Source organism: Euprymna scolopes, chromosome 10 (genome assembly GCF_053919585.1).
Source record: "Euprymna scolopes isolate OS-2025 chromosome 10, ASM5391958v1, whole genome shotgun sequence".
In the NCBI taxonomy this organism is placed as follows: Eukaryota; Metazoa; Mollusca; class Cephalopoda; order Sepiida; family Sepiolidae; genus Euprymna; species Euprymna scolopes.
Genome location: NC_136491.1, coordinates 30716783 through 30742401, shown reverse-complemented (window position 1 = coordinate 30742401; position 25619 = coordinate 30716783). Strand labels below are relative to the sequence as shown.

Here is a 25619-nt window from a genome sequence, read left to right as displayed (position 1 = left end):
AAAAATATGTTCTTTCATTAAAGACTTCAAGGGAAATAACTAAATATTAATTATTTCTCCAGAATTAATTACGAGTATTGTGGTAAGAGCCTACATTTTGTTGTGTCCAACTGATGGTGATTATTACTTGTTATGTCCATTCAATCTATGCATGTAAGCATAATTAATGGCATTTCAATCTTAACTGAAACAGACTGACAGAACCTTTTATAGGCATACATCGGTGCATCGGCTAGTATTAGGGGATACAGATGTATAGAGAGAATGAGAGAGAAAACATGAAGGTGAGAGATAGGGTGCAAAAGAGAGAGAGAGAGAGGGTGCAAAAAAGAGAGAGAGAGGGTGCAAAAAAGAGAGAGAGAGAGGGTGCAAAAGAGAGAGAGAGAGAGAGGGTGCAAAAGAGAGAGAGAGGGTGCAAAAGAGAGAGAGAGGGTGCAAAAGAGAGAGAGAGGGTGCAAAAGAGAGAGAGAGGGTGCAAAAGAGAGAGAGAGAGGGTGCAAAAGAGAGAGAGAGAGGGTGCAAAAGAGGAGAGGGTGCAAAAGAGGAGAGGGTGCAAAAGAGAGAGAGGGTGCAAAAGAGAGAGAGGGTGCAAAAGGGAGAGAGGGTGCAAAAGAGAAAGAGGGTGCAAAAGGGAGAGAGAGGGTGCAAAAGAGAGAGACAGGGTGCAAAAGAGGAAAGGGTGCAAAAGAGGAGAGGGTGCAAAAGAGAGAGAGGGTGCAAAAGAGAGAGAGAGGGTGCAAAAGAGAGAGAGAGGGTGCAAAAGAGAGAGAGAGGGTGCAAAAGGGAGAGAGAGGGTGCAAAAGAGGAGAGGGTGCAAAAGAGGAGAGGGTGCAAAAGAGAGAGAGGGTGCAAAAGAGAGAGAGGGTGCAAAAGAGAGAGAGGGTGCAAAAGAGAGAGAGGGTGCAAAAGAGAGAGAGGGTGCAAAAGGGAGAGAGAGGGTGCAAAAGAGAGAGAGGGTGCAAAAGGGAGAGAGGGTGCAAAAGGGAGAGAGAGGGTGCAAAAGAGAGAGACAGGGTGCAAAAGAGGAAAGGGTGCAAAAGAGGAAAGGGTGCAAAAGAGGAGAGGGTGCAAAAGAGAGAGAGGGTGCAAAAGAGAGAGAGGGTGCAAAAGAGAGAGAGGGTACAAAAGGGAGAGTAGAGAGGGAGAGAAACAGAATTGTAGGAAAGGGAGCGACACAAACAAAGGGAAACAAACAGGTAGGGAGAGATAAAAGTCACTCCTTAGAGAAGTGATTAAGGTTAACGATGCAGACCTGTTTTATAACATTTTTATTCATGTCACTAAATTTATTAATTGCGCATTTAACGGAACCTACATAGACACTGCGTTAAGATTAGGCTGGTCTAACTTTGCGAGGGACTTCAGTCTTTTCTAAAAACAAAACCAAACAAAACAAATTCATTAATACACAATTATCAGAATCTTCGCATCTTTATTTAGAACTTCTACAAAATAAATAAATAAATAAAATCACTCACTTTTTGGCTTCTTTTTGCTCCTCGGTTGTTGGTCAAAATATTCCAGTACTAAATTATCGTCTCTTTTCTTTTTCAAAATAAAATACTTCCGTCTCCATGGTTTATAGTTTAGGCTAAACGGCCGTAAACCACTTGAACTTCTCAGTTTGTATAAATGATCCTGAAATATTAAAAAAAAAAAATCATTTAAAATAAGTCAAAAAATATAAAATTTAAATGTAAAAATGTATTACACTGAATAACCCCCCCCCCAAAAAAAACGACTAAAAAACTTCTGTATCAAAAAAGTATCACACAAAAAAAATAAAAAAGCTAAAACAAAAATGCTGTTTCTATTGAAATGCAAGTGAAATATTAGTTTAAAATAAAAGAAAATGGGAAAACTTATGGGATATACTTATCAGTTGAAAATATTAGTGTACACCAAAAATTATGGAAAATTATCGAGTATAATTTGAATAAAAAATAATTTTAATTTACTATTCATAATTGACTAACTCTGAATGACATTCATATCAAACCAGTGTGGCATAGATTATCTCCCTTTTTCTAGTATGAAAAAACCATGCAGCCTCATAGTTCAGGTATGGCTCGGTAGTGTTTTTGCATACAAATTAAAATTTTTTTAAAAATTATACAGTGTTTTCAAAATAATTTATTTCCAAACAAAGAGAAGTAACTGTGTGTGTGTGTGTGTGTGTGTGTTATATATATAAACATTTATTAATTTTATCTATTATATAAAGTATGGTCATCTAAAAGTTAAAAACTACAAAACAAACACTCTAAAAATTGGTATATTTTTAATTGGCATGGTCCTGAATGAATAATATCTCAAATTAAAACCAAAAAAATATTTATTGTTTGGGCGTTAACTGGTTCAGATTTCATCAGACGTGGAGGAGATGAGGGAGTCAGCTATTTCCAATGTTAATTATTAGAGGACACTTCGAATGCAATATCTTTTTATTTTTTTATTCTGCCAGAATGAATCAGAGGGAATTGCAAATTGCATTGTTATGACGACCTAAAAAATTCATCTCTCTGTCCAATGTAAACAAGTTCCGGAGGAGTCATTCCACTCAAGTTAACAAATTTACCGAATTTCCATTAATAAAGACTACTATATTACCCAATTGACTACGGTAAACTCTTAACCCTTATCCTCGAGTGGTCTCTGGGCCTTGATAAGTGGTAATGCCTATGTAAAAAAAAAAAAGAAAAAAAGAAAAAAAAAAAAAGAAAAAAAAAAAAAATTTGCAATTAACTACCTGGGGTTTTACCAAAATAGGATTCTCGCTTGGTTAAACTTGTGTTTTACTTATTTATTGGAATTTGGAATTTATATACGCTATGCATATTTTTATATTTTTATGCATTGAGCAATGTTGAACCTGGTCAGTATTATAAAATGGTTGACCATTTGTGAATACCAGGTGCTGTATGTGCTCTCTATTTTTGCACTGTTTCCTGTCGTCTTGGATTTCTCCTTGCCACTGCAATCAAGCAGTGCTTACTCATGAGAAGCATGGTTGAAGTTTGCAAAATCTTTGCCTTATGATTATTAGGGCTAGGACAACAGCATATTCTTTTCATTGTTTTGACTCTCGGGTGTGTATCCGTTGATATCTTATATGCTTTTATATAGAGTGATGTGGTTTTTTAGTTGATTAATTGTGTCTAACTGTGTCGGATATATACTCGCGAGTCAAAACAATGAAAAGAATATGCTGTTGTCATAGCCCTAGTGATTACATGCACAAACATCCTAATAGTGGGTATCCCTACTTTGGGCCAAGATCAAAGTGTAGAATCTGTTCTGATGCTACACTTCAATTTCTTGTTCTCGGTTAGTGGAGGAGAAATCCTTCACGGCCGAGACGATGTTTGATCCTTTTCTCCACGTTAAAAAACTGTTCCGGGGTGGGGTGGGGTGGGGGGGGAGGCGAAGTAAATAGGATCCCTAGTCTGTCAAGACTGAACGGAGCTATATTATACCATGTATTGAGCACGTTTTTTCTTCTTTAGATATTTTTGCAGCACTTAGTCCCGTTGTTTTATTTTTTCAGTGTGTTTGTTATATCATGCAAATGGAGTGGGGAAAAAAAAAAAAAAAAAAAAAAAAACTCCGTTGGGGCTGTAATCAGAGGAGTTAGCAAAGAAAACAAAAAAAAAAATGGAATATGGTTGGCCGTGGGGAGGCGGGCAGATGATAATAAAACAGACCCCCAAACTAACCTCCCCCTCGACCGCCACCTTTGATAATTTCCACCCTTTTATATATATTAGATAAAAAAAGGAGGAACAGCTAGCGATGACACAATTTGTCTAATTAGATCAAAACATAACAGATTCTGGATTAAAAAGAAAAATATGTCCCAAGGGATCAACTATTACGTTGATATCATGCATCCTGATCAGAGTTACCCGTGTGCATCTTTTTTGTAAATTCGTTTTATTTTGCTGGGTGTGTGGACGAGGCAGAGATTGACACAGATAATAACGGAAAGAAAATAACCATATTAGGAACCATTAATTATTTCAAATATATCTTTAAAAGTCAACACAGGAGCATAGTAATAATAATAATAATAATAATAATAATAATAATAATAATAATGATAATAATGATAATAATAATAATAATGATAATAATAATAATAATGATAATAATAATTGGAACCTGTGGAAATTCCACAGCAAACTGTTTCATATGTAATATACTGACATTGGCATTTTGTGGATGTTCAGCGTAAATGGAGACGCTCTGATATCATTGTACCTATTTACAATGCCTCCCCACGGGACAGAGTTAGACACCAGGGTCATTTTTTAACGTGGAGAAAAGGTACAAAAAATACAAAATTGTCTCAGTCGTGAAGGACTGCTCCTCCAATGAAAGAGAACAGATACTACACTTTGATCTGGGCCAAATTGTAGCTCTTTCGTTAAAACTGCAAAAGTATTGATCTACGCTAGCAGGGACGCCTGGAATGGCCCGGCCGTAAAATACGCTTAAATATGATATTTTAATTCATGCAGATTTTGTATATATTATCATAGAGTCGATTTTCTATCGACCCTTATCTATATAATACTAAAAGTCTATGGATCTTGTATGTTTGCAATCAGATTTCCGGTTTTCAACATCCGGTTGCGCATGCGTAAATAGTAACGTCTTCAATCCGTTATTCCAATTCCGGAATTTTTATATCGCTTTTAATACAAACAATTTAATTTAATTTGATCAAATAGTTATTTATATATACAAATAATACATAGATTCATAGATAATTATAATATACATTATAAAATCTATTTATCTATGAATCTATTGATAATATGAAATATTACCCTATACAATTTATGGAAAGAAAACACCTCTCACTTTCCCTCTAATAGATTTCAACACTCCTACTCCCTCTGTTTTCGTTACGTACGCGAGAAATAGTTACGTGTATGTGTGAGAGAGAGAAAAAGGCAGCGACGTAAAACTGGATAGAGTTATCCCCATTATCTAATGCAGACCTTTTTACTAGAGGGCGTTATTACAAAAAAATTTCTTTTTCTTCTTCCCATGTTTTTTAAAGTCGTCTGCTTACATTTCCAAACGGAAAGCTGAATCGGTAAATGCACACATTTCTATTACATTAAATAGTGTTTTCCTTTACACAATGGGTACTGAATGTTTGCTTAAATTAAATGAAAAAGTTACATTTTATTTTCATTTTCTATTTAAAAAGCCATTATTAACATGTGGAGAGTGTTTTTTTTATTATTCTGTACTTTCAACTAACAATTTCATTTAAAAGATGATATATCAAAATTTGAATTTAACTATAATAAGGATTATGATACCTATTCAGTGCATATTTACCTATAAGTATGACCAACCACTTATAATTCAGTAACTGTAATTTAAAAAAAAATAACAATTATAATAAACAGAACGACTCATAGAAATCTATCTATATTCTTTTTTCATTTTAATATACTTTCATAGAAATGCTTCTGTTATGTAAAAAAAAACTATTTTCTTTATGCCACAAGTGTCACGCTCATACATGAATTCCATAGCTAATATAACGTACTGACCCAACGGGTCACGGGTGGTCTAGTATATTATAAAGTTGATTACGAAAATAAAAAAAATATATACATATGACTTTGGCGCATCAGCTTGAATAGAAACCGAAACCAAAACTTATGAAGAAAAAAAATATATGTATGTATATATAACTTTAGCTCGTTCAACTATAATTAAAACTTGTGAAAAATTCTTGGTAAAATAATTTATTAAAAGAAATGAAAGGTAATCTACAATATAAATCTCGCCTGTCTGTTTAAATGTATGTATGTATGTATGTTTAAATGTATGTATGTATGTATGTATGTATGTTTGTATGTATGTATGTATGTCTGTTTAAATGTATGTATGTATGTATGTATGTTTGTATGTATGTATGTATGTATGTATGTTTAAATGTATGTATGTATGTATGTCTGTTTAAATGTATGTATGTATGTATGTATGTATGTCTGTTTAAATGTATGTATGTATGTATGTCTGTTTAAATGTATGTATGTATGTATGTATGTCTGTTTAAATGTATGTATGTATGTATGTATGTCTGTTTAAATGTATGTATGTATGTATGTCTGTTTAAATGTATGTATGTATGTATGTATGTATGTATGTCTGTTTAAATGTATGTATGTATGTATGTATGTTTAAATGTATGTATGTATGTATGTATGTTTAAATGTATGTATGTATGTATGTATGTATGTCTGTTTAAATGTATGTATGTATGTATGTATGTATGTATTTATGTATGTATGTATGTATGTCTAAAACTTTCGACAGAGGCGATGGATTTTCACGAGATCGGTATTGTTTTGAAGCTTGACCCTTCGGACGACAAATATCAAAAACTTGGCTGAAAATATTAACTCCTTCACCCTCAACTGGGCACTTTTCTACAGGGAGGGATCGCTTTTTTTTTTGCGGGTATTTTTGAAAGCCATCCTCTCTTTTCAATTGACTAGCCTTAATTTAAACCTTCGCCACTTCCAGTTTGGCGATAGACGCAACGGCAAAGACGTCACATTTTTTTTTTTTATGTTCTTTTCCTCCTTCACGGTACGGGTTCGAGCTTGCCTGCCTACTATCACTTTTTTTTTTTTTTTTTTTTTTCTCAACACACACCTCCAAACACCCGGGCAATGCCGGGCACCCAGGCTAGTAACAATTAAACAACAGACACTTGAAAGAAAAGGTGTAAGCATGACACACTATCGTATTAATATATAGATAAGGATAATAATATACATATATACATTTTATAAGACATTTATGGTAATGGTTGTTAGTGAGCTGAAGATTAGATTTCGGATCTCGGGGTTAATGTGCCATCATCAGATCATCTACACTGAAACGTCATCAAATGACGAGACAGCTGATTTTTGAGATTTGAGTACTGGTTTCTTCTGTGGAAAGCAACCATTTATTAAGTCGCCTGACAACGGCCATTTGTCCGAAATATTAACACATTAGAAAAAATTTAAAGGCTAGGGAAATCATTGCTTAAGTCTGCAGCAGTGTTGTTTGGTCGTTTCAATATTGACACGTTAGGTGAAAGTACAGAATGGTCACATCACATGATAAATCACCATGTCAGGAATGGATTTACAGATACTAACCTTGTTACTTCAGCACGGTACATTCATTTTGGTCCCCAGGTGCCAGTACACGCTATTTTACTGGGCCAACAGTGGCTCCCACTAACAACCGTAGTTTAATTTAAAAAAAAAAAAAAAAAAAAAAAATTTGTTTTTACGGGTGGGGGTGGGGCATACTTCCACCAGGCAACGTCAGTACACGGATCCTGCTAGTTATTAATATGTTGGTTAATTACACTTTGTTGGCCTTATGCTTATTCTTGTTCAGTATGGTACAAGTCTCACCCAATATGCAGATTGGAATCAGACCATCCTTCCAAGCATTACCTCCTCCTGGGGGTGGTAACCTAGTTCAACAGGAAATTGTCAAAATCGGTTATTCATATCACACTCAAGACCTAACTTACATTACATCATATATATATGCAATCCGAAGGAGCATATTTTGCTGCTGCTGATGATGATGATAATAATAATAATAATAATAATAATAATAATTAAGGCCCAATATATTGATGTTTTTTTTTTTGTTTTTTGGGTTTTTTTTCACAGGAAATAATTACATGTGCTAGTGCAAAATTCTCCTTATTGCTCGTCTGGTGATGAAAGGTTATATTCAGCTTGCTGATGCTCACAGAATAGGTCAGCTGTTCAGATGATTGTTGATGTGGAGAAGGGAGAAGAGGGAGAAAGGATGTTGGAATTTTGGGTCATTAAATTCCACAAGAAATGACTGAAGTTTGACATTCTTGCACATTTGTCACCGTTCATTCTCCTGAACGCATTCTTAGATATTTTTTTTTTTACTCTTTAAATTATATAAAAAAAAAAATAGAAAAAAAAAAATTCTGGCAGATTGCTCAGAAGATGTGGAGAAAATGATGTTGTATTGAAATTTTACGGAGAGTAGTGTTAAAATAGAAAATTGCATTTAAATAAAGTAAGAAAAAAACAATATAAGAAAAAAATAGAAAAACAAAAAAAAAAGGAAAGTGAAAACATAGATTATAATAGTTAGAAAAAAGGAAACAGAAAAAGGATAGAGAAAAGAAGAGAAAAGAAAACGATAGAGAAAAGAAAAAGAGAAAAGAAAAAGATAGAGAAAAAAAAGAGAAAAAAAATGATTCCTCGATTGTTAAAATAACTGGGGAAATATGGGAATACTCAAATATGCATACTATCAAATTATCTCAAAATAAAATGACATTTTTTTTTTTCAGCTATGGACGACTAAAAACAAAAAAGGCAAAAAATAATATCACCTGAAATATCAGTTCTAACAAGACTAAAAATTAGTCTATTATAAAAATGATACGAGGTTATTGCTAAGGGCTAAGCTGAACAACCAATTGAGGAATAATTGACTTGCCCACATATATAGTTGCATCTAGACGGAGAGGTAACAATTTACACGATTCATTTGGCCACTCACTCCGAACGTTTATACATGCCAGTCAAGATTCCGATCTCATCAAACTGGGTCATTTCAGTGATCTTTTATCTGTGAGGCTGAGGCATTCATTTTGAGTCATACTTGGAGGTCCATCCTTCCATACCTTGTCTCCCCACTTTTGGGATATAATAAGTCTATTGTATATTACCTGATGTGAATGCTGATGAAGCTTCCAAGGCAATTTTTTAAAGATCAGAACATTCCTCCTTTAAGGGTATTGGTTTGACTCTCCGCACCTTCCAACCTTGTGTCACATCTCCCTGTGGGGGGGGGGGAGGAAGTAAATAACAGCAATTTGTGGCAGTTATGGCCCCAGAATCATGACGTGTATTTCTATAACATGTTTTTGCTAATACACTTTTTTTTTTTTTTTTAAAACCATACTTTTGTCTTGATTTTTATCGGCTTGCAAGGCTACAACAGCTATGAATATGCAGAGTGGTCAAGACAAGTTTAACACTTTGTGAAAAGGATCAACCAAAAAAAAAAAATATATATGCATATGTTGATCAACAATTAATGTATTCTCAAAGTTAAAAGTATACCTCTGAAAATATCTTTTGTTGAACACAGCTACCTTTTCTTTTTTTGTTTCTGACCGATGATTGCTAATAACTAGGGCTGTGACAACAGCATATTCCTTTCATTACTTTGACTCGAGTATATATCAGCTCATATCTTATATAGACTGATGTGGTTCTCGGTTGATTAACTATGTCTAACTGTATCGGATATGCACTCGAGAGTCAGAAGAATGAAAAGAATATGCTGTTGTCACAGCCCTACTAATAACTCTGGAAGGCATCTCTTCATTATCTTTTTCTATCAACGCCGGTGTTCCGCATATGGCTATATTCAAAGCCCAACATTGTTTCTTCTCTACATAAATATTCCAGATAATATTATTCAGAAAATTAACATTTATGCTGTTGATACAACTCTCTATTCTTGTGTTGTTAATCTCAGTCTTTTCTACAAATACTATTATGGCATGTGTTTTCCAGAATTGTCTGATCTATTCCTGCTTCCTTTGTTCCAGCTCGTTTGACTCGTTGATCTAGTGGTCTCCATCAATTTACTGCTTTAATACCTCATTGTAATACAATTTCATATTCCAGTAACTTTTCTAAAAATTGCAACTTTATGGAACTCCCTTCCTGCTTACTGTTTTACTCCTACCTATAGCTTTGATCTTTACAAGACTAAGATTAATAGGTATTTGTCTTTGCAATAATTATCTTTTGTTATTGTTAGCTTTTTACATCAAGATGATCCTTGTCTCGAGTGATTTTCATTTAAAAAAAAAAAATAAATAAATAAAATTAAATAAGTAAAAAATCACGCTGAGCCTCCACCACGGAATCTGAAATGGAACCTGAACCACTCTACCGCCAGTATTCTTTGAGAGATGCTTTGGCATGTTTGATCCTGACAATCAGCTCATCCTTGGGGTCACAACTGCACATCACACATGAGATATTTTGAATGCCTACTATACACCATCCTAGATTGTTACCTGTTTTTCTCCACGGTGCTTGTCAGAACACAAGGTGTTACTATTTATGTACAGCAAGCAACTTTTTTTTTTTTCCAGACTTAGGGGAAATATTAAAAAAATAAAATAGAAAACAGAGTCAAACATAAAAAAAGTTCCTTTAAGTTAAAGTGTTTTGTATCTCTAATCATCTGTCGTCTTTCAGGACACTTCGCCACCGACTCTACACGACTTCTCCAGTTCTTGTGATGTTCATCAAAGAAGCAAGCGGCCACGTGATTGTGCTTTGTGTGGCTGTACAAACGATAAATAATCAACACTCACATCGGAAACGTCCTGTGCTGTGTGATTGTGCTTTGTATGGCTGTACAAACGATAAATAATCAACACTCACATCGGAAACGTCCTGTGCTGCGTGATTGTGCTTTGTGTGGCTGTACAAACGATAAATAATCAACACTCACATCGGAAACGTCCTGTGCTGTGTGATTGTGCTTTGTATGGCTGTACAAACGATAAATAATCAACACTCACATCGGAAACGTCCTGTGCTGCGGACTGAAAAGAAAAATCAAAAAGATCCAAGATGGCGGCTGTAATCTTTTTAAGTTCTTGATCTTGCACAGTTCTCGCATGGTCACATGATACACCTGCTAATGAGGCATGCTGGACATGATAAAAGCAGGTCGCTGGGAGAAGTTGGGGAAGCATTCACCTCTGTACCGTGAACAGTGCTCTGCATCTCAGATTTTTTCATACAACGCATGTAGTAAAATTTGTTTTGCATCTCGTTAGACCATTTCTTTTTTTTGTTTTGCTACAGTTCTCTCGATCTCGCATGACAGTTTGCAGGTCTCGAACGCTTTCCAATCCTGTATCCTGTAGCAGGTTGTCAATGTAGGTCATTCTTCTTCTACCACGGTTTGGGTGTCCATCTGTTGGTAACCAGAGAACTAGCTTGCTGGCTTCCTCTTTGCTGTGTCTCATGCAGTGACTGGCTACTTTGGCCTTCGGGCCGAGATCAAAGTGTAGTATCTGTTCCGGCAGATACTGCACTTAAGATAAGTTGTACCAGTCAATGGAGGGGAAACCCTCTATACTGGGACAATTATTATTTTTGGTAACCAGAGTGACCCCTTTTAGGGGAGCTGGTTTTTACCTCACATTAAAAACGGCCTTGTGCCTAATTTGCTCAGTGGGGGAGCAAATAAATACCATCTGTTCCGGCAGATACTGCACTTAAGATAATTTGTACCAGTCAATGGAGGGGAAACCCTCTATACTGGGACAATTATTATTTTTGGTAACCAGAGTGACCCCTTTTAGGGGAGCTGGTTTTTACCTCACATTAAAAACGGCCTTGTGCCTAATTTGCTCAGTGGGGGAGCAAATAAATACCATCTGTTCCCTCAGTTACTAAACTTGACCCACCACCGGGCTTTCGGGCTAGGTTAAGGTGTTTTTTCTTACTAACTTTTGTTAGCAAGGACCGACCCCCTCCTTTGGGGAGTCAGGACCTAGAGGACCGACTCCACATTTGTGGGAGCTTGGACCCGGAAACCGATCCCCTCTTTTGGGAGACTGGAATCTCGGGACCAACACCACTATCGCTGGTAGTTGAGACCTTCTTTTTTCATTTGTTGTTTTTGCATGTTGTTTTTTCTTCGTTTCGGTCTCACTTCTCGAGACTGGGATGGTCTAATTTCTCAACACTTAATTGCCTGAGCAGCACTCTGACCTGCCAGGCCCAAACTTTGTCTATCTTCGCTGCTCTCCCAGTGGATCGAGCAGACAGGGTTCTCTTTCTCGCTTCCGTTGGGGTAAGTTAGTGGGTAGGGTGACGTGGGGTAGGGCGGGTGCTTCGTTTCTGCTCCCCTCTGTGGGCAGGGATGCCTATCCCCTCTCTCTCTTAATTGCGACGCGGCACTCTGACCCGCTAGCACCCACTGCGTCTTTCTTCTCTGCTCTCCCCCCTCGCGGGGGGATCTGAGCTGCTAACCCGACATCCCCGTGAGTGGAAGTCAAAAACTCTAATTTCTTCAAAGTCCGCTCCTCCCCCTCCTCCCCCTCCATTCCCCTGGGTTTTCTTTTCCCCCACTACACTTTGGTCCGCGCCAGCGGCCAGTGCAACCGCCACGATGCCAGGCAGGAGGGGTACGTCACCCCAAATGCGCAGCATCTTAACTGCGAACGACTCCCTATGTGAGGGAGCTGATGCATCTCCCGGCGAGACGGCGCCAGGAAACAAGGTAGGGCCCCGGCGCGCGGCGACCTTGGAAGAAAGCGGGAGGGTAGGGCCGCAGCCCGCGGCGACCCCCCGAAAAGCACCTGCAACCGCTCCCCACGAGGGCAACCCAGCGGAAAAAGCTGCCGCTAAGTCAATAGCTTGGGAAAGTGCAGAACCCAGCCAACCAGCTGCACCCCAGGACGGCAGAACCAAGGGAGGAAGACCGGGGAACCCATCCCCCGCTCCCCCAAAGGGCGACTCCCCAACAGAAAAGGAGGAGAACAGCACCGCAGACCAAACCGAGGCGCTGGATGAAGACGTAATAGCCTCCATCTGCTCACTATTCGGCGGGGAAGACAGTGATTGGCCCCCCAACACTCCCCAAGAGGACCAAATACGGAAAAGGGGTGACTCTCCGGCCAGTGGTAACAAAAGCAAGCTGGAAGGAGAGACACCCTTGACAGTACCCACCAAGGCTCCAGCTGGGAACACGGCACCAGAAGGGGAGACACCTCCATCCCCCAAGGGGACAGCCACCCAGCAAAGGAAGAAAATAAGAAAGGGGAGCGGCCCGGAGAGCAAACCAAGCCAGGACAAAACAACGCCAAAAACACAATGGCCTACTTTGCCTGGTAACGGGCCAGTTCCGAAACCAAAAAGGCCCATAACAGGGGAGAGCCCCACAACATCAGCTACGCCCCCCAACCCGAGTCCAGCTGACACCCACCAGGATGGAGGACCGGCATGGGGCCTCAAAGAGCAGCAAGGGAAGTTGACGCCCGAAGACTACAGAGCACTCTTCGACTCCACTTACAAGGAGTATACCCAGGGGAACAACATCCAACCCCTCCCGGGTCAAGTGGAAGTTCTGGAGAAAAGAGTGCTCTCGCTGATAACTTCAGACACCAAGACAAGGGGTCTGACGGGCGTCAACAAGGACACCATGATGAACGTGTTGCTGGAGCAGAACATTCCCGCCAACTACATCTGTAGAAGGAGTTACGCACAGTGGGATGTTCTGCTCCCCACCTCCGAAGACGCAGTCAGGCTGTCCAGGACCTGCCATCAGAGCAGGAACATAAAGCTCCAACCCATCTATATGAACAAGAGGAGAGCAAATGTTTCTGCTCTAAACGTCCCCTGCTATATGGAGGCCAAACAACTGGGGGCTATCCTAAGCCAGTATGGGGACGTAGAGGAAGTCACCCCGGTCCGCGGATTAAGAAACATCATGACCGGGGACTACAAAGTACAGATGGTCCTGGACAAGGCTGGATTCTACGCCATCCCAGCCACACTCAAGTTCGGAGAGTGGACACTCTCCCTTATAGTGGAAGGGAGGAGGCCCCATTGCTGGCTGTGCACACAACAAGGGCATATGGCGAAGGACTGTCCGAAGAGGAATGGAGGGAAGAAGCCCACAAAAGCGGCGGGAACAAGCGTGACAACAAATCAAGCCGCTGCTCCCGCGCCGGCCGCAAATCCTCCAGAGGCACCGACAGGCTGGGTGACAGTCGTAAAGAAAGGCAAGACCAACAAACAGCCATTCTTGCAGACAGTCACCCAAGACCAAGAACAACCGAAGAGCGAGACGGAGAAGATGGACACACAGACACCCTCCTCCTCAAACAAGAGGAAACTACCAGAATCTGAGGAGGAGGCCGCGTCAGAGGCAGAGGAAGAGACAACAACAGTCTCTATGGCCCTGAGCGCAACAGAGATCAGGAGGGCCAGGAGGAGGAAAAGCCGCAAGACACGCGCAAACCCTCCTACCCCCACTGAGACTGAGAAGGACTCCCTCGCAACAACAACACAGGATGAGCCCCCTGTGATCCCAACACCCCAGCAACCCGAACAACCTTCCCCCTCTCCTATAAAGGCCCCAAGAAACTCTTCCCGCCCCTCATCCCGTGACAGGAGCCAAAAAGAAGAAAACGAGCAGGCTACCCCCTCCCCAAGCGCTCAGCCTCCCCATCAACCAAAAGAGGTCCCCTCCCCCACTCCCAAAGTCCGCACTGAACGGACCAAAAAGCTCCCCTTCCTGCCAGGAAGCAGGATTTGTGAAACAGACCCTCTCCAACCGGCTCCGGACCTTAAAGGACAACAGAAGGTCCGGTACAATAAACTCAAAAACTTTGAAAAAGTCGGTGGAGACCTAGTAACAGACCCCACTAAATTCAAGGACGCTCCCTTGTTGACCACTTTCGTTAGGGTCGACAAGGACGCTAGGACTGGAGGAATGTGGGCAATGATTAAGGCAGCGAAGAATGCGATCCCAGGCCAGCAGCTGGTGGATAGGGACCATCCTTCGCTGACCAACATTTTCTTTAAATGTGAGGGTAGAATCCCCATGTATGTACACCCATCGCTATACAGGGCACTCAAACTAACCTTCCCCCTGGACGTGGGGGGCGTGGCCAAGGATGGATCACCTTCATCGGATTTACTTACCGGCAGCCTTGGCCAGGCCTGCCATGTCCTCACTGCCCAGGATTTCAGACCCGTCTGTGACAGTGCTTGAGGTAAGTGATCATGTCTTTGAACTTAGCTACATTGAATGTGAGGGGCATCAGGTGTCGAAGCAAGGCCTCGCGCGTTGTGAGAGACTTGGTGTCCCTCAAGGTAGATATTGCCGCTATCCAGGAGACCCACTTTGTTTGTGACGGGGATTGTCAGGTGTTGGTAAACGATTACGATGTCTACTCAGCATATGGCAATACCTATAGTCGTGGAATCTCCTTGCTAGTGAGTCGCACCCTGTCAGCGTCGGTGAATGTTGTTCACGCAGGCGAGGACGGGCGGGCGCTTGTTGTTGATGTTGCTGTTAATTGTAGTGTTTTTCGGATTGTTGCTGTTTATGCTCCCAATGCTGCTGTAGAGAGGGCAACCTTTTTTCAACGGTTGGAGGGCTTCTTAGTGGATCCGGAACGGTTAGTTTTAATGGGGGATTGGAATGCAATCCTTGATCCCAAAATAGATAAGGTCGGGGGGACTAGCGGGTCGGCGTGGTGTGACAGCAGTCTGTCTGACCTGATGGCCTTGTGCGATCTCGTCGACAGATTTCGTCTGGATCATCCGGGGCGGGAGATGTGGACGTGGCATCCTGTAGTGCCTTCCCATCCAAGCACTTACTTGGATCGGATGTTAGTTAGAAGAGGCGATGTAGACTTCCTATCTTGCCCCACGTTCCACTTGCTAGGACACTCGGACCATAAACTTGTTATGGCCCGTTTGAGCTTAAGTGCTAGGCCTAAACTGGCCGGATACTGGAAGTTCAACAGCACCTTGTTGGAGCTGGAGGACTACCGGTTGAAGGTCACTGAGCTAATTCAGCGGGCTTTAGTGGGGGCGGTTACAGGGAGTAAGTGGTGGGTTAGTCTCAAGGCCAAAATTAGGCGCTTCTCTGTCCAGTATAGCCAACGCCTCGCGATAGATAAGGCTAAGGCAAAGAAGCGTTTAGAGGATAAGCTGACCCGGGCGGTGGAGGGGGGAGACCCCCTAGAGTTAGCACTAGCTAAACAAGATCTCAACCGCTTGGCTAGCGAGCGGTATGAAGGTCAAGTAGTTAGGGCTAGGTTAAAGAAAGTTTCTAACGAGGCTGTGAATGTTGACGCTGTTGAGCGTAAGGCTGCTTTAAGGCGCGGTTCGGATGGGTACATTCGTAAAGTACATAACCTGGAAGGACACCCCTTAGTATCGACTCGGGAGATCTGCGAGGGGTTTCGGGAGCATCTATCGGTGCGCTTCACCCAACTACCCGGACTCAGGGTTGATGAGTTTGGCAGCTATTTGGCTGACTCGCCCCGCCTCACGGCGGCTCGGGCGGCTAGCTGTGATGGTCTTATTACTGAACATGAGGTCATTACTGCGTTGAAGCAGGTCGGCTATAACAAATCCCCGGGGCTTGATGGTCTACCCTACGAGTTTTACTTGAGGCTGTCGCCCATGTTGGTCCCTATTCTGAAGGATATGTTCAACCATTGGTTTGCCCAGGGTTCCATCCCTGGACAGGTGACCAAAGGTGTGATCACATTGCTGAGGAAAGGTCAACGGCATGGTGGGAGGGAAAACTTTGATGATTTTAGGCCCTTGACTCTGCTAAACACAGAGTTAAAGATTTTGGCAAAGATTCTTGCGAATCGCTTGCAGGTTGTCATCACTGACTTGATCGAACCGGACCAGACTTATGCTGTGAAGGGGAGATCGATTCAAGACAATTTGCACTTGATACGCTCGATCATAGAGGGGACAGAAGACGACGCCGAAGCCGCGCTGATCAGTTTGGATCAGTCCAAGGCATTCGATAGGGTCGACCATCGGTTCCTAGGATCTGTGCTAGAGGCCGCCGGATTTAATCCGGACTTCCGCAAGTGGATCTTTGTTCTGTATGACAGGCCGACGGTAGCGGTGCAGATCAACGGTAAGCTGTCGGAGTCATTCGCTGTCTCTCGGTCGGTGCGACAGGGTTGTCCGCTGTCGCCTCTGTTGTATGTCCTGGCGTTGGAACCCCTCCTTCGCAAGTTAAGGGACGAGGCGGCTACACCAGTCCTGCGCGGAATAGCTCTCCCTGGAGGCACACGAGCCAGGGTTTCCGCGTTCGCCGATGACGTCACCGTGTTCGTGTCTTGCCTCACGGACGTTCAAGCGGTGGTCGAGGCGCTCGCTCGATACGAAGAAGTAACAGGGGCCATCTTCAACCGTAGCAAGTCTGTTGGCCTGCGGTTGGAGGCCTGGACCGGGGTAAACTCGCTTCCAGGTATTTTCAGCTGGACCGATGGACCGGTCCGCATTCTCGGTGTCTGGTTTGGACCGGGACTTCAGCTGGAAAAGAATTGGTCGGAAGTACAGTCTAAGGTCAAATCGTCAGTAAAGACTTGGATTGGAAGGAAATTGTCCTTGAAGGGTCGGGCGGAGGCGTGTGCTACATACGTCTTTCCGCTCATCCTTTACCGTTTGTCTGTACTTCCTCTCCCTGCAGAACGACTAACCCGCTTACAAGGGCGCCTCGATTCACTTTTGTGGAACGAGGGTAAGCATTATGTCTGCAGAGAGGTCTGTGTTCAAAATCCGAGCGAGGGAGGCCTGGGTCAGCCCAGTCTCTTGTGTCATAGAAACGCCGAGAGATTGGCTTTCCTGGGTCGTTCGCTTGAAGGAGACGCTCCTTGGGTCCCTGTGGTTGAGAACTCGTTTCCCAACCTCAAACCCAACCCTTCGGTAGAAGGTCGTCGTAGACCGAAGGGGGAGTCCAAGTTCTTCTCCGAATGCCGAACCGCTCTTAGAGCTTTGCCGGGGACCAATGTCCTCGATCAGCCAAGGAAGAAACTGTATCGGGATTTAGTGGAGGGGACCGCGAAGGATCCACTTTGTAGGCGGATGGGATGGTCGATGGAGGTTGTCCGTTCTCAATGGCGTTGGGCGCCGGGACGGGAGATTCTGAATAACTCGGAATTCTCCCTGACTTGGCGACTGGTCCGAAATGCGCTGCCCCTCTTCGATGTACTTTTCCGGTATAAAGAACATACCAGCCGCTTCTGTCCGTGCTGTGACGAACGCGAGCCCGAAACAATCGAGCACGCGTTTTTTAGTTGCAGCCGGATACAGCCCCTATTAAGGTACGTCGAGGGGGTAACAGCTCGCATCGATGCCGAGTGTCTGCTCGATCTCGACGTAGGAACTTTTGTGTACAACATGGAGCCGCCGTTCCCCAGGGAGGAAAGTTTGGTTTTCCTGGCGATCCTAGCAGTAGCGCGCATGACCATTTGGATCGCGCGCCTCAAGTTGGTCCACGAAGGGACATCTGTTCCTGATCGGGATCTGATCGTTTACTTTAAACATTTGCTTAAAGTAAAGATCAGATGCGATTGGAAGAGGTTGCCTAGAGTGGAATTTGACAAGAGGTGGGTGCACAGCACTAGTTTGTGCATCCGTCGAGGAGCCAAGTTTCAATACGTGTTCCCTCCTTAGGCATGGCATGGGCGGTGCTGGGTCCTACGGAACCCATCCCGCCTAGGTTAGCATTATAAGTTCAGTAAAGTAACTCTTGACTGGTGGTACAAATGAGATCCTGTTCCTGATTTTATTTTTTGGTATTAGAGAACCTCTGAGTCTGCCCAACCCCCCTGCTCCTCATCTTTATTTTCTGATGCTCCCGGTCATCCCCCTACTCAGAGGTCACCTTCCTACCCCCTCCATCCGTTGCTTTATTCTCTCCCACCTCCATTAAGGCGACTTCCCCAAACCCCATTAGGGATGCTCTGCTTGTTTTCGGTTCCCCGGAAAACAGTGGGGGATCTAGCCACATAGAATAGTACAGGGGGGTCTTACTAACAACACATTAGTAGTTTTTTCCTTATTTTTTTTTTTTTTTTTTTTTTTTTTTTTTTTTGAAATGAACATTTTCATTAGTTTTTTCCCACTCCACGAACATTTTATGCCAATTAATTCAAGAACTCTTTCTAATGAAATCGAACTTTATTTTCTCACACATACACACACACAAAAAAAAAAAAAAAAAAAAAAAAATGCACACACAACATACAGAAATGAATATACAAATTGTACATAGTTAAATTTTACATTGAACGCTGGGGTTATTAGTTAGATTAGGATCCACAGAGTGATTGAGGTATTTTGGTAAATGTTGCCAGTCAAGAGTAAGACTTCAAAGTCTCATCTGTTACATAGTCATAAAGACCCTGTACCCTCCCCCTCCCAACTTCTTGTAGGGCCTTGTGCCTAATTTTGTTGAATTGAATTTTTTGTACGTTTTTTATGTTCAATTTTTTCTTTCTCAATAAAATATATAAACAAGATCAAAGTGTAGTATCTGTTCCGGCAGATGCTGCAAGCTATGACTAGCAAAGACCAGATGTGGGGGCAACCCCACATGCCTGACCTTTAACCAGCTCCCATTTCCCACCTCTCGGGAGCTGGTCCCCTTTTCCCCTTCCCCCTCCCTTCACTCCTCACATTAAAAATTGGCCTTGTGCCTAATTTGCTCGGTGGGGGAGCAAATAAACACCATCTGTTCCGGCAGATGCTGCAAGCTATGACTAGCTATGACTAGCAAAGACCAGATGTGGGGGCAACCCCACATACCTGACCATTAACCAGCTCCCATTTCCCACCTCTCGGGAGCTGGTCCCCTTTTCCCCTTCCCCCTCCCTTCACTCCTCACATTAAAAATCGGCCTTGTGCCTAATTTGCTCGGTGGGGGAGCAAATAAATACCATCTGTTCCGGCAGATGCTGCACTTAAGATAATTTGTACCAGTCAATGGAGGGGAAACCCTCTATACTGGGACAATTATTATTTTTGGTAACCAGAGTGCCCCCTTTTTGCCTACTTTTAGGGGAGCTGGTTTTTACCTCACATTAAAAACGGCCTTGTGCCTAATTTGCTCAGTGGGGGAGCAAATAAATACCATCTGTTCCGGCAGATGCTGCAGGCTATGACTAGCTATGACTAGCAAAGACCAGATGTGGGGGCAACCCCACATGCCTGACCATTAACCAGCTCCCATTTCCCACCTCTCGGGAGCTGGTCCCCTTTTTCCCTTCCCCCTCCCTTCACTCCTCACATTAAAAATCGGCCTTGTGCCTAATTTGCTCGGTGGGGGAGCAAATAAATACCATCTGTTCCGGCAGATACTGCAAGCTATGACTAGCTATGACTAGCAAAGACCAGATGTGGGGGCAACCTCACATGCCTGACCTTTAACCAGCTCCCATTTCCCACCTCTCGGGAGCTGGTCCCCTTTTTCCCTTCCCCCTCCCTTCACTCCTCACATTAAAAATCGGCCTTGTGCCTAATTTGCTCGGTGGGGGAGCAAATAAATACCATCTGTTCTTCAGATGCTGCACTTCTATTTCTTGTTCTCTTTCGGTGGAGGAGAAATCCTTCACGACTGAGACAATTTTTATTTTTGTACCATTTCTCCACGTTAAAAAACGACCCTGGTGTCTAACTCTGTCCCGTGGGGAGGCATAGTAAATAGGTACTCTCATCCTTCTCTGTTGTACTTTCAGTGATACTGGAGGTAGGTCACCATAAAGCTGTTGGTTTGTTGCGTGTCTCCTTCATGATGTATTGAGGACCATCCTGAGTATCCATGTGTAACAACCATCTAGTCTCTTCTTCAGCGCATTTGTAAGAGTCCATGCCTCAGCATCATGGGGGAATGTTTCTACTATGGCAACAAAGAGTCTTACTTTCAGCTTTTCTGGATGACCATATCTTCCTCAATCTGCGACATGCACACCATGCCAGTGCTTTTCTCATTTAAAAATCTTAGTGCTCTCTGACCTTGGAGCATGATCAGAGAGCACTAAAAAAGATTTTGAAGTGAGAAAAGCACATAGAGAGCATGTTTTGTAAATCTACATATCTATAAAAATGAACATGTCTGTGTGTGTGTCTGTGTACATTTCCTTACACAATAACTTTGTCAATTTTCAGTCTACAGACTCGAAATTTGATATACAGGGTACTGAGATTTGGGAAAATCTTTGTGATCGGTTTTCGGCCAGAAATTTGTCTGTTAAGGGTTAAAAGTTCAACGATTTGACCTTTAAGAACACTACCAAATTCCGACAATTTTAAGTCTAAACACTTGAAATTTTAGATATAGGTTCGTTGGACATGGATCTAACTTAATAACTTGATTTGAGCTCAAAACAATAAATGTTAAGGGGTACTAATAGGGGTCAAAGTTAAAAAAATTGACCACTTTTTCTTGGTTATTTTTTTTGATTTTTTTTGCTCAACATACACCTCCAAACACCCGGGCAACGCCGGGCTGAAATACTAGTAATTAAGAAATAAAAATATGATTTAAGAAAGTAATATTTCTTTTAAGTTAAGGAAACAATTGTTTAATATTTGACTCCTTTTTTTTTTTTTTTAATATTCCCCCTAATCTAAAAAAATAAATAAATAAATAAATAAAAAAAAAACAAAAAACAACAACAAAAAAAAAAAAACAAACAGCATAGCAGTCTGTCTAAATCAAGATCGGTTCCTTCTTTTTGTTCTTGAAATAAAAATCTCAGCTTGCTTAAATGACCTGCTTAAATATGAGACAAATAGAGAATCAACAGGAAGCATTTGTTGTGCCTTAATTTGTTGTACATAATTAGACCGTCACGACATGCTGGTATGTGGATACTTTGCGGACAAATAAACCCTTACCACACATTCCAAACATTCGAAACAATATGAATGTTGAAGCCCAAATAAGATTTTCTCAATATGGCTACACACTGACCGCTACAAAGTATGGTACTTCTTCTAATTAGTGATGCTACCACAAATAACTGCACCAAAATAAATTACTCCACCAGACCAGATGAATTCTGCTAATGAAAAAGAAAAAGATTGCAAGCATGGTTAATCGATTAATTGGAAAGAGAAAAAAAATCAATATTCTTTCCTGATTTATCAAGTTGGTGCTTGAAATGTAGTAAATAATCTTAAACAGATTAGATGTTCAAGTGTTTATCTCATAAAGAAAGCAAATTTTAGTCATAGGAAAGACCATCTTCATTTCCGATAGTTAGCAGGGTTAAATGAAAAGTAAAAAGAGAAATAGTCCACCAGGATACAATCAGATGAATTGAAGGCACAAAGGTTAATGTGAACGCTGATAATCGAAAATAGTGGAAATTGGTAAAAAATTGACTATTTACGAGGATGGCTCAACAAGAATTTGTTTATGTTGGACTTTAAAATGATGATGTAATAATAAGCTGGGAAGCAGCCCATTGCATCATGTTCCATAGCTCTAGGAAAGAAGCTTTGCTTGTGGGGTCTTCTTTTAGTTTTAGGTAAAGATAGAGAGCAAGAGAAATTGTTGACAGTGGTTGCAGACGTGAACGTTTTACAAGAGGAAGGGAAACCATAAATTGAAGCTCAGTCGAGCTCCTGCCATGAAAATAACAGAGCAGAGATAGACTTGCTATGCCTCTTCTGTGAGAAAGGGGTAGCAGGGAGGAGAATAAGACACCCTCCCCTCTCTAGATTTAGAAGCCGATTTTGTATCCTGTGAAGGCAGGAACGGGCGCTCTGAGTAGCTCCTCCTCACACGTGGCCAGAGTACTCCATTTTAGAGATTGCGCAACTTTTGCTTCATTTTAAACAGGTGGAACAATTCTAATATTTTCTATGATACTGTTCTAAATTATGAATTCCAATTCTAAAATCGTCTAAAAAAGCCCAAAACAAAACAAAAAACAAAAAAAAAAACAGTTGAGTTTCATTTTTTGGAGAGAATGGAGACATGATTTAGTGGAGAGTCTTTATCTATTTTTAAATCTATCTATATATCTGTAAAAGTGAGAATGTGTGTGTGTGTGTGTGTGTGTGTGTGAACAACTCTCAGCCTATATATACTCTACGAATTTTTGATCTACAGACTGAAAATTTGGTATATAGGGTATTTAGACATGTGGACAACATTTTAATCGGTTTTCGTCCGGAAAAAAAGGGCCGCTAAGGGGTCAAAATTGGCAATTGGAGGGAGAAGTCACCAGATTTTTATCTGTCAACTGTTTCACGACTACGCATGCACAAATCGTTCACATGACAGCTTCCTTATGCTAAGAATAAGTAGGTTTTGAAAACAGCTTTTCAAGATCACTTGAAAACAGGCATGTCATAGTCATTTGGAAAGCAGCCCCGCAGTATTGTATTCCACAGATGGACAGTTTTAAGAAAGAAACTTTGCTCATGGAATTTACATTTAGTTTTAAGCACAGACAGATAAGGGAAATTGTTGATAGTTGTTGTATGTAGAGGAGTGTTTGCTGTGAATGTTCTACAGAGGAAGGGGCACAGATAGAAGCTCAGTTGTACTTGACATGAAAATAATGACAGAGCGCATCTTTCTTTTTTTAATAATTCAAAAAAAATTATTTTTACTTAAGATCCACCACTTATTAAGGCCTGAAGGCCACTCGAGGATAAGGGTTAATGAATGTAAGGTGGTGGTGTAGTAATCCTTAATGATGTAAATTGGGTAGAATTTGATTATTCATGGGGACGACTTAACAAGAACTTGTTTACATTAGATTTGAAGGCTACCATGTTGTATTTAGTAGGGAAGCATGCCAGCGGAGCAGTGTTCCGAAGGTGGGCAGTTCTGAGAAAGAAGCTTTGTTCATGGAATCTGCATTTACATTTAGGCATAGGTAGAGAGTGGAAAAATATCATATATAGTGGTTCTAGCTAGTCGAGTGTTTTAGTTCAGATGTGCACTTACCATGAAAATAGCGAGAGAGCAGAGACTATTTTATTTTTGTGTGAGAAACTAAAACAAATTTATTTGGAATTTATATGGGGGGAAAAAAAATCATATATAGTGGTTTTAGCTAGTCGAGTGTTTTTGTGAGAATTTGGCAAGGGGGGGGACCATAGATTGGAGTTCAGATGAGCACTTACCATGAAAATAGCGATAAAGCAGAGACTATTTATTTTTCTGTGTGAGAAACTACACAAACATTTCGATGAGCAAAGTTTCTTTCATAGAACTGCCCATCTGTGGAACACAATACCCTGGGGCTACTCCCCAGCTGACTATAACATGGTCGTTTTCAAATCTAATGTAAATAAGTTCTTATCGAGCAGTCTTCTTACATAATTAAACCATATTCAAGTTCCACCATTACTGATCCTCACAGTGTTGTCTCACCATATCCCTAACACTCATTCACCCTTATCCCCGAGTAGCCTTCAAGCCTTGATAAGCGGTGACCCTCAAGTAAGAAAAATAAAAGAGAGACAGAGAGACAGTGGAGAAACGAGTTTGCAACTACAAAATGCTTCAATTATACAAGTTAGAATAAAAACCAAAATCACTTAACTAGATCCATACTAAATTGTTGGCACCAAAGAGTGGAAAAACACCATAAAATTAATGTCTTAAAGAGAGGCCAAAAGACTATTAAGAGTAAAATCAATTAGTTCAACGCGATAATGCGATTAGGGTGATTGCCAATTTATCATATGAATTGCTCCCTGTTCAAACGTCTCTCTCTCTCTCTCTCTAATAAAATATAAGTGACCTTGTCTGTCTGTGTGAAACGGTCTCTACTAAACTACTGTCAATTCTTGACAGGTATAGGTCAATTAAACAGGCTACTTCTATGTAAATATACATTTATACCTTTTAACAACATTATTTTTTAAAGTTTATATATGCGTATGGACTTAGCTCAGATGGTAACAAATAATGCTGGAGTACTATATGTTTTGATTTCGATTCTAGCTGATGGTACCAAAGTTATATTTTATTTCTGTACTTTTGAACTCACTACTATATATTGGGTACAATATAATAATCAATAGAAACTTAGCTCTATATCAATAAATATGAAATCTGCATGAATTAAAATATCATGTTTAAGCATATTTTATGACTGGGCAATGCCAGGCGATCTGCTAGCATTTCATATTATCTAAATATTAATTGACTTGTCCATATGTCCAATAATTAATGAGAAACGAATTACCTCCTTTATAGTCGCTCTTTTTCAGTTAGTATTATCTAAATATTAATTTACTTGTCCGTATGTCCAGTATCACAAAAACAAAACAAAAAACAAATAATAATCACAAACATTAATTAATGAGAAATAAATTATTTCCCTTTATAGTCGCTCTTTATCAGTTAAAAATCATTAAAACCATTTCTTCTCCAAAAATTAAAAAAATAAAAATGATTGGCTGTTTATGGTTTCAGAATAGAAAATGTTTGCAAAGTGTACATTTTCAAAAATAGAAAGAGAGAGGGATGGATAGATAGATAGATATGGACAGAGTGTGTGTGGATTTAGGCAGCATGTTTTCATTTAAACATACGTTATAATATAGCACCTAGCGTTTCCGTTTAATTCTTTTTTTTTTTTTTTAATTAATTCTACTTTTCGTATAATCATTCTTCCCTGCTAAATTGCAGTATAAAGGGTCTGTTGATGTCTTTTTATTCCATTTTTTGCGAGTACGTTCAACTGGCTATTTTATTTTATAATTTACAAAAAAGTCATGTTGAGAGAAGAGCAATTTTTTTTTTTTATTATAGTTTCTTTTTAAAAATAAAAAAAAAATGCAAATGAATTGATGTCTGTTTCTTTATAAGTTATATAAAAAATTATTCAGAAAAAAACAAAAACAAAAAAAAAACGTGTTATGTGTTGAATTTTCATAGAAAAAATCTAAATAAAAAAAAAAATCAATTCTTTTTAGCTTTAAAACGTTAAAAAAGAATTTGCTAAAAAATTATTTTAAATT

At 40.6% G+C, this 25619-nt stretch overlaps 1 protein-coding gene across 1 annotated transcript in view; it reads right to left on the bottom strand.

The window, feature by feature from the left end:
* The window catches only part of LOC145285900 (uncharacterized), a 202720-nt gene that overhangs the window by 50202 nt on the left and 126899 nt on the right, over positions 1-25619 (bottom strand). Inside the window, exon 2 of the mRNA XM_080134367.1 lies at positions 1479-1638. Within this exon, the coding sequence (XP_079990493.1) occupies positions 1479-1638 (160 nt within the window). The remainder of the gene's footprint in view (positions 1-1478; positions 1639-25619) is intronic.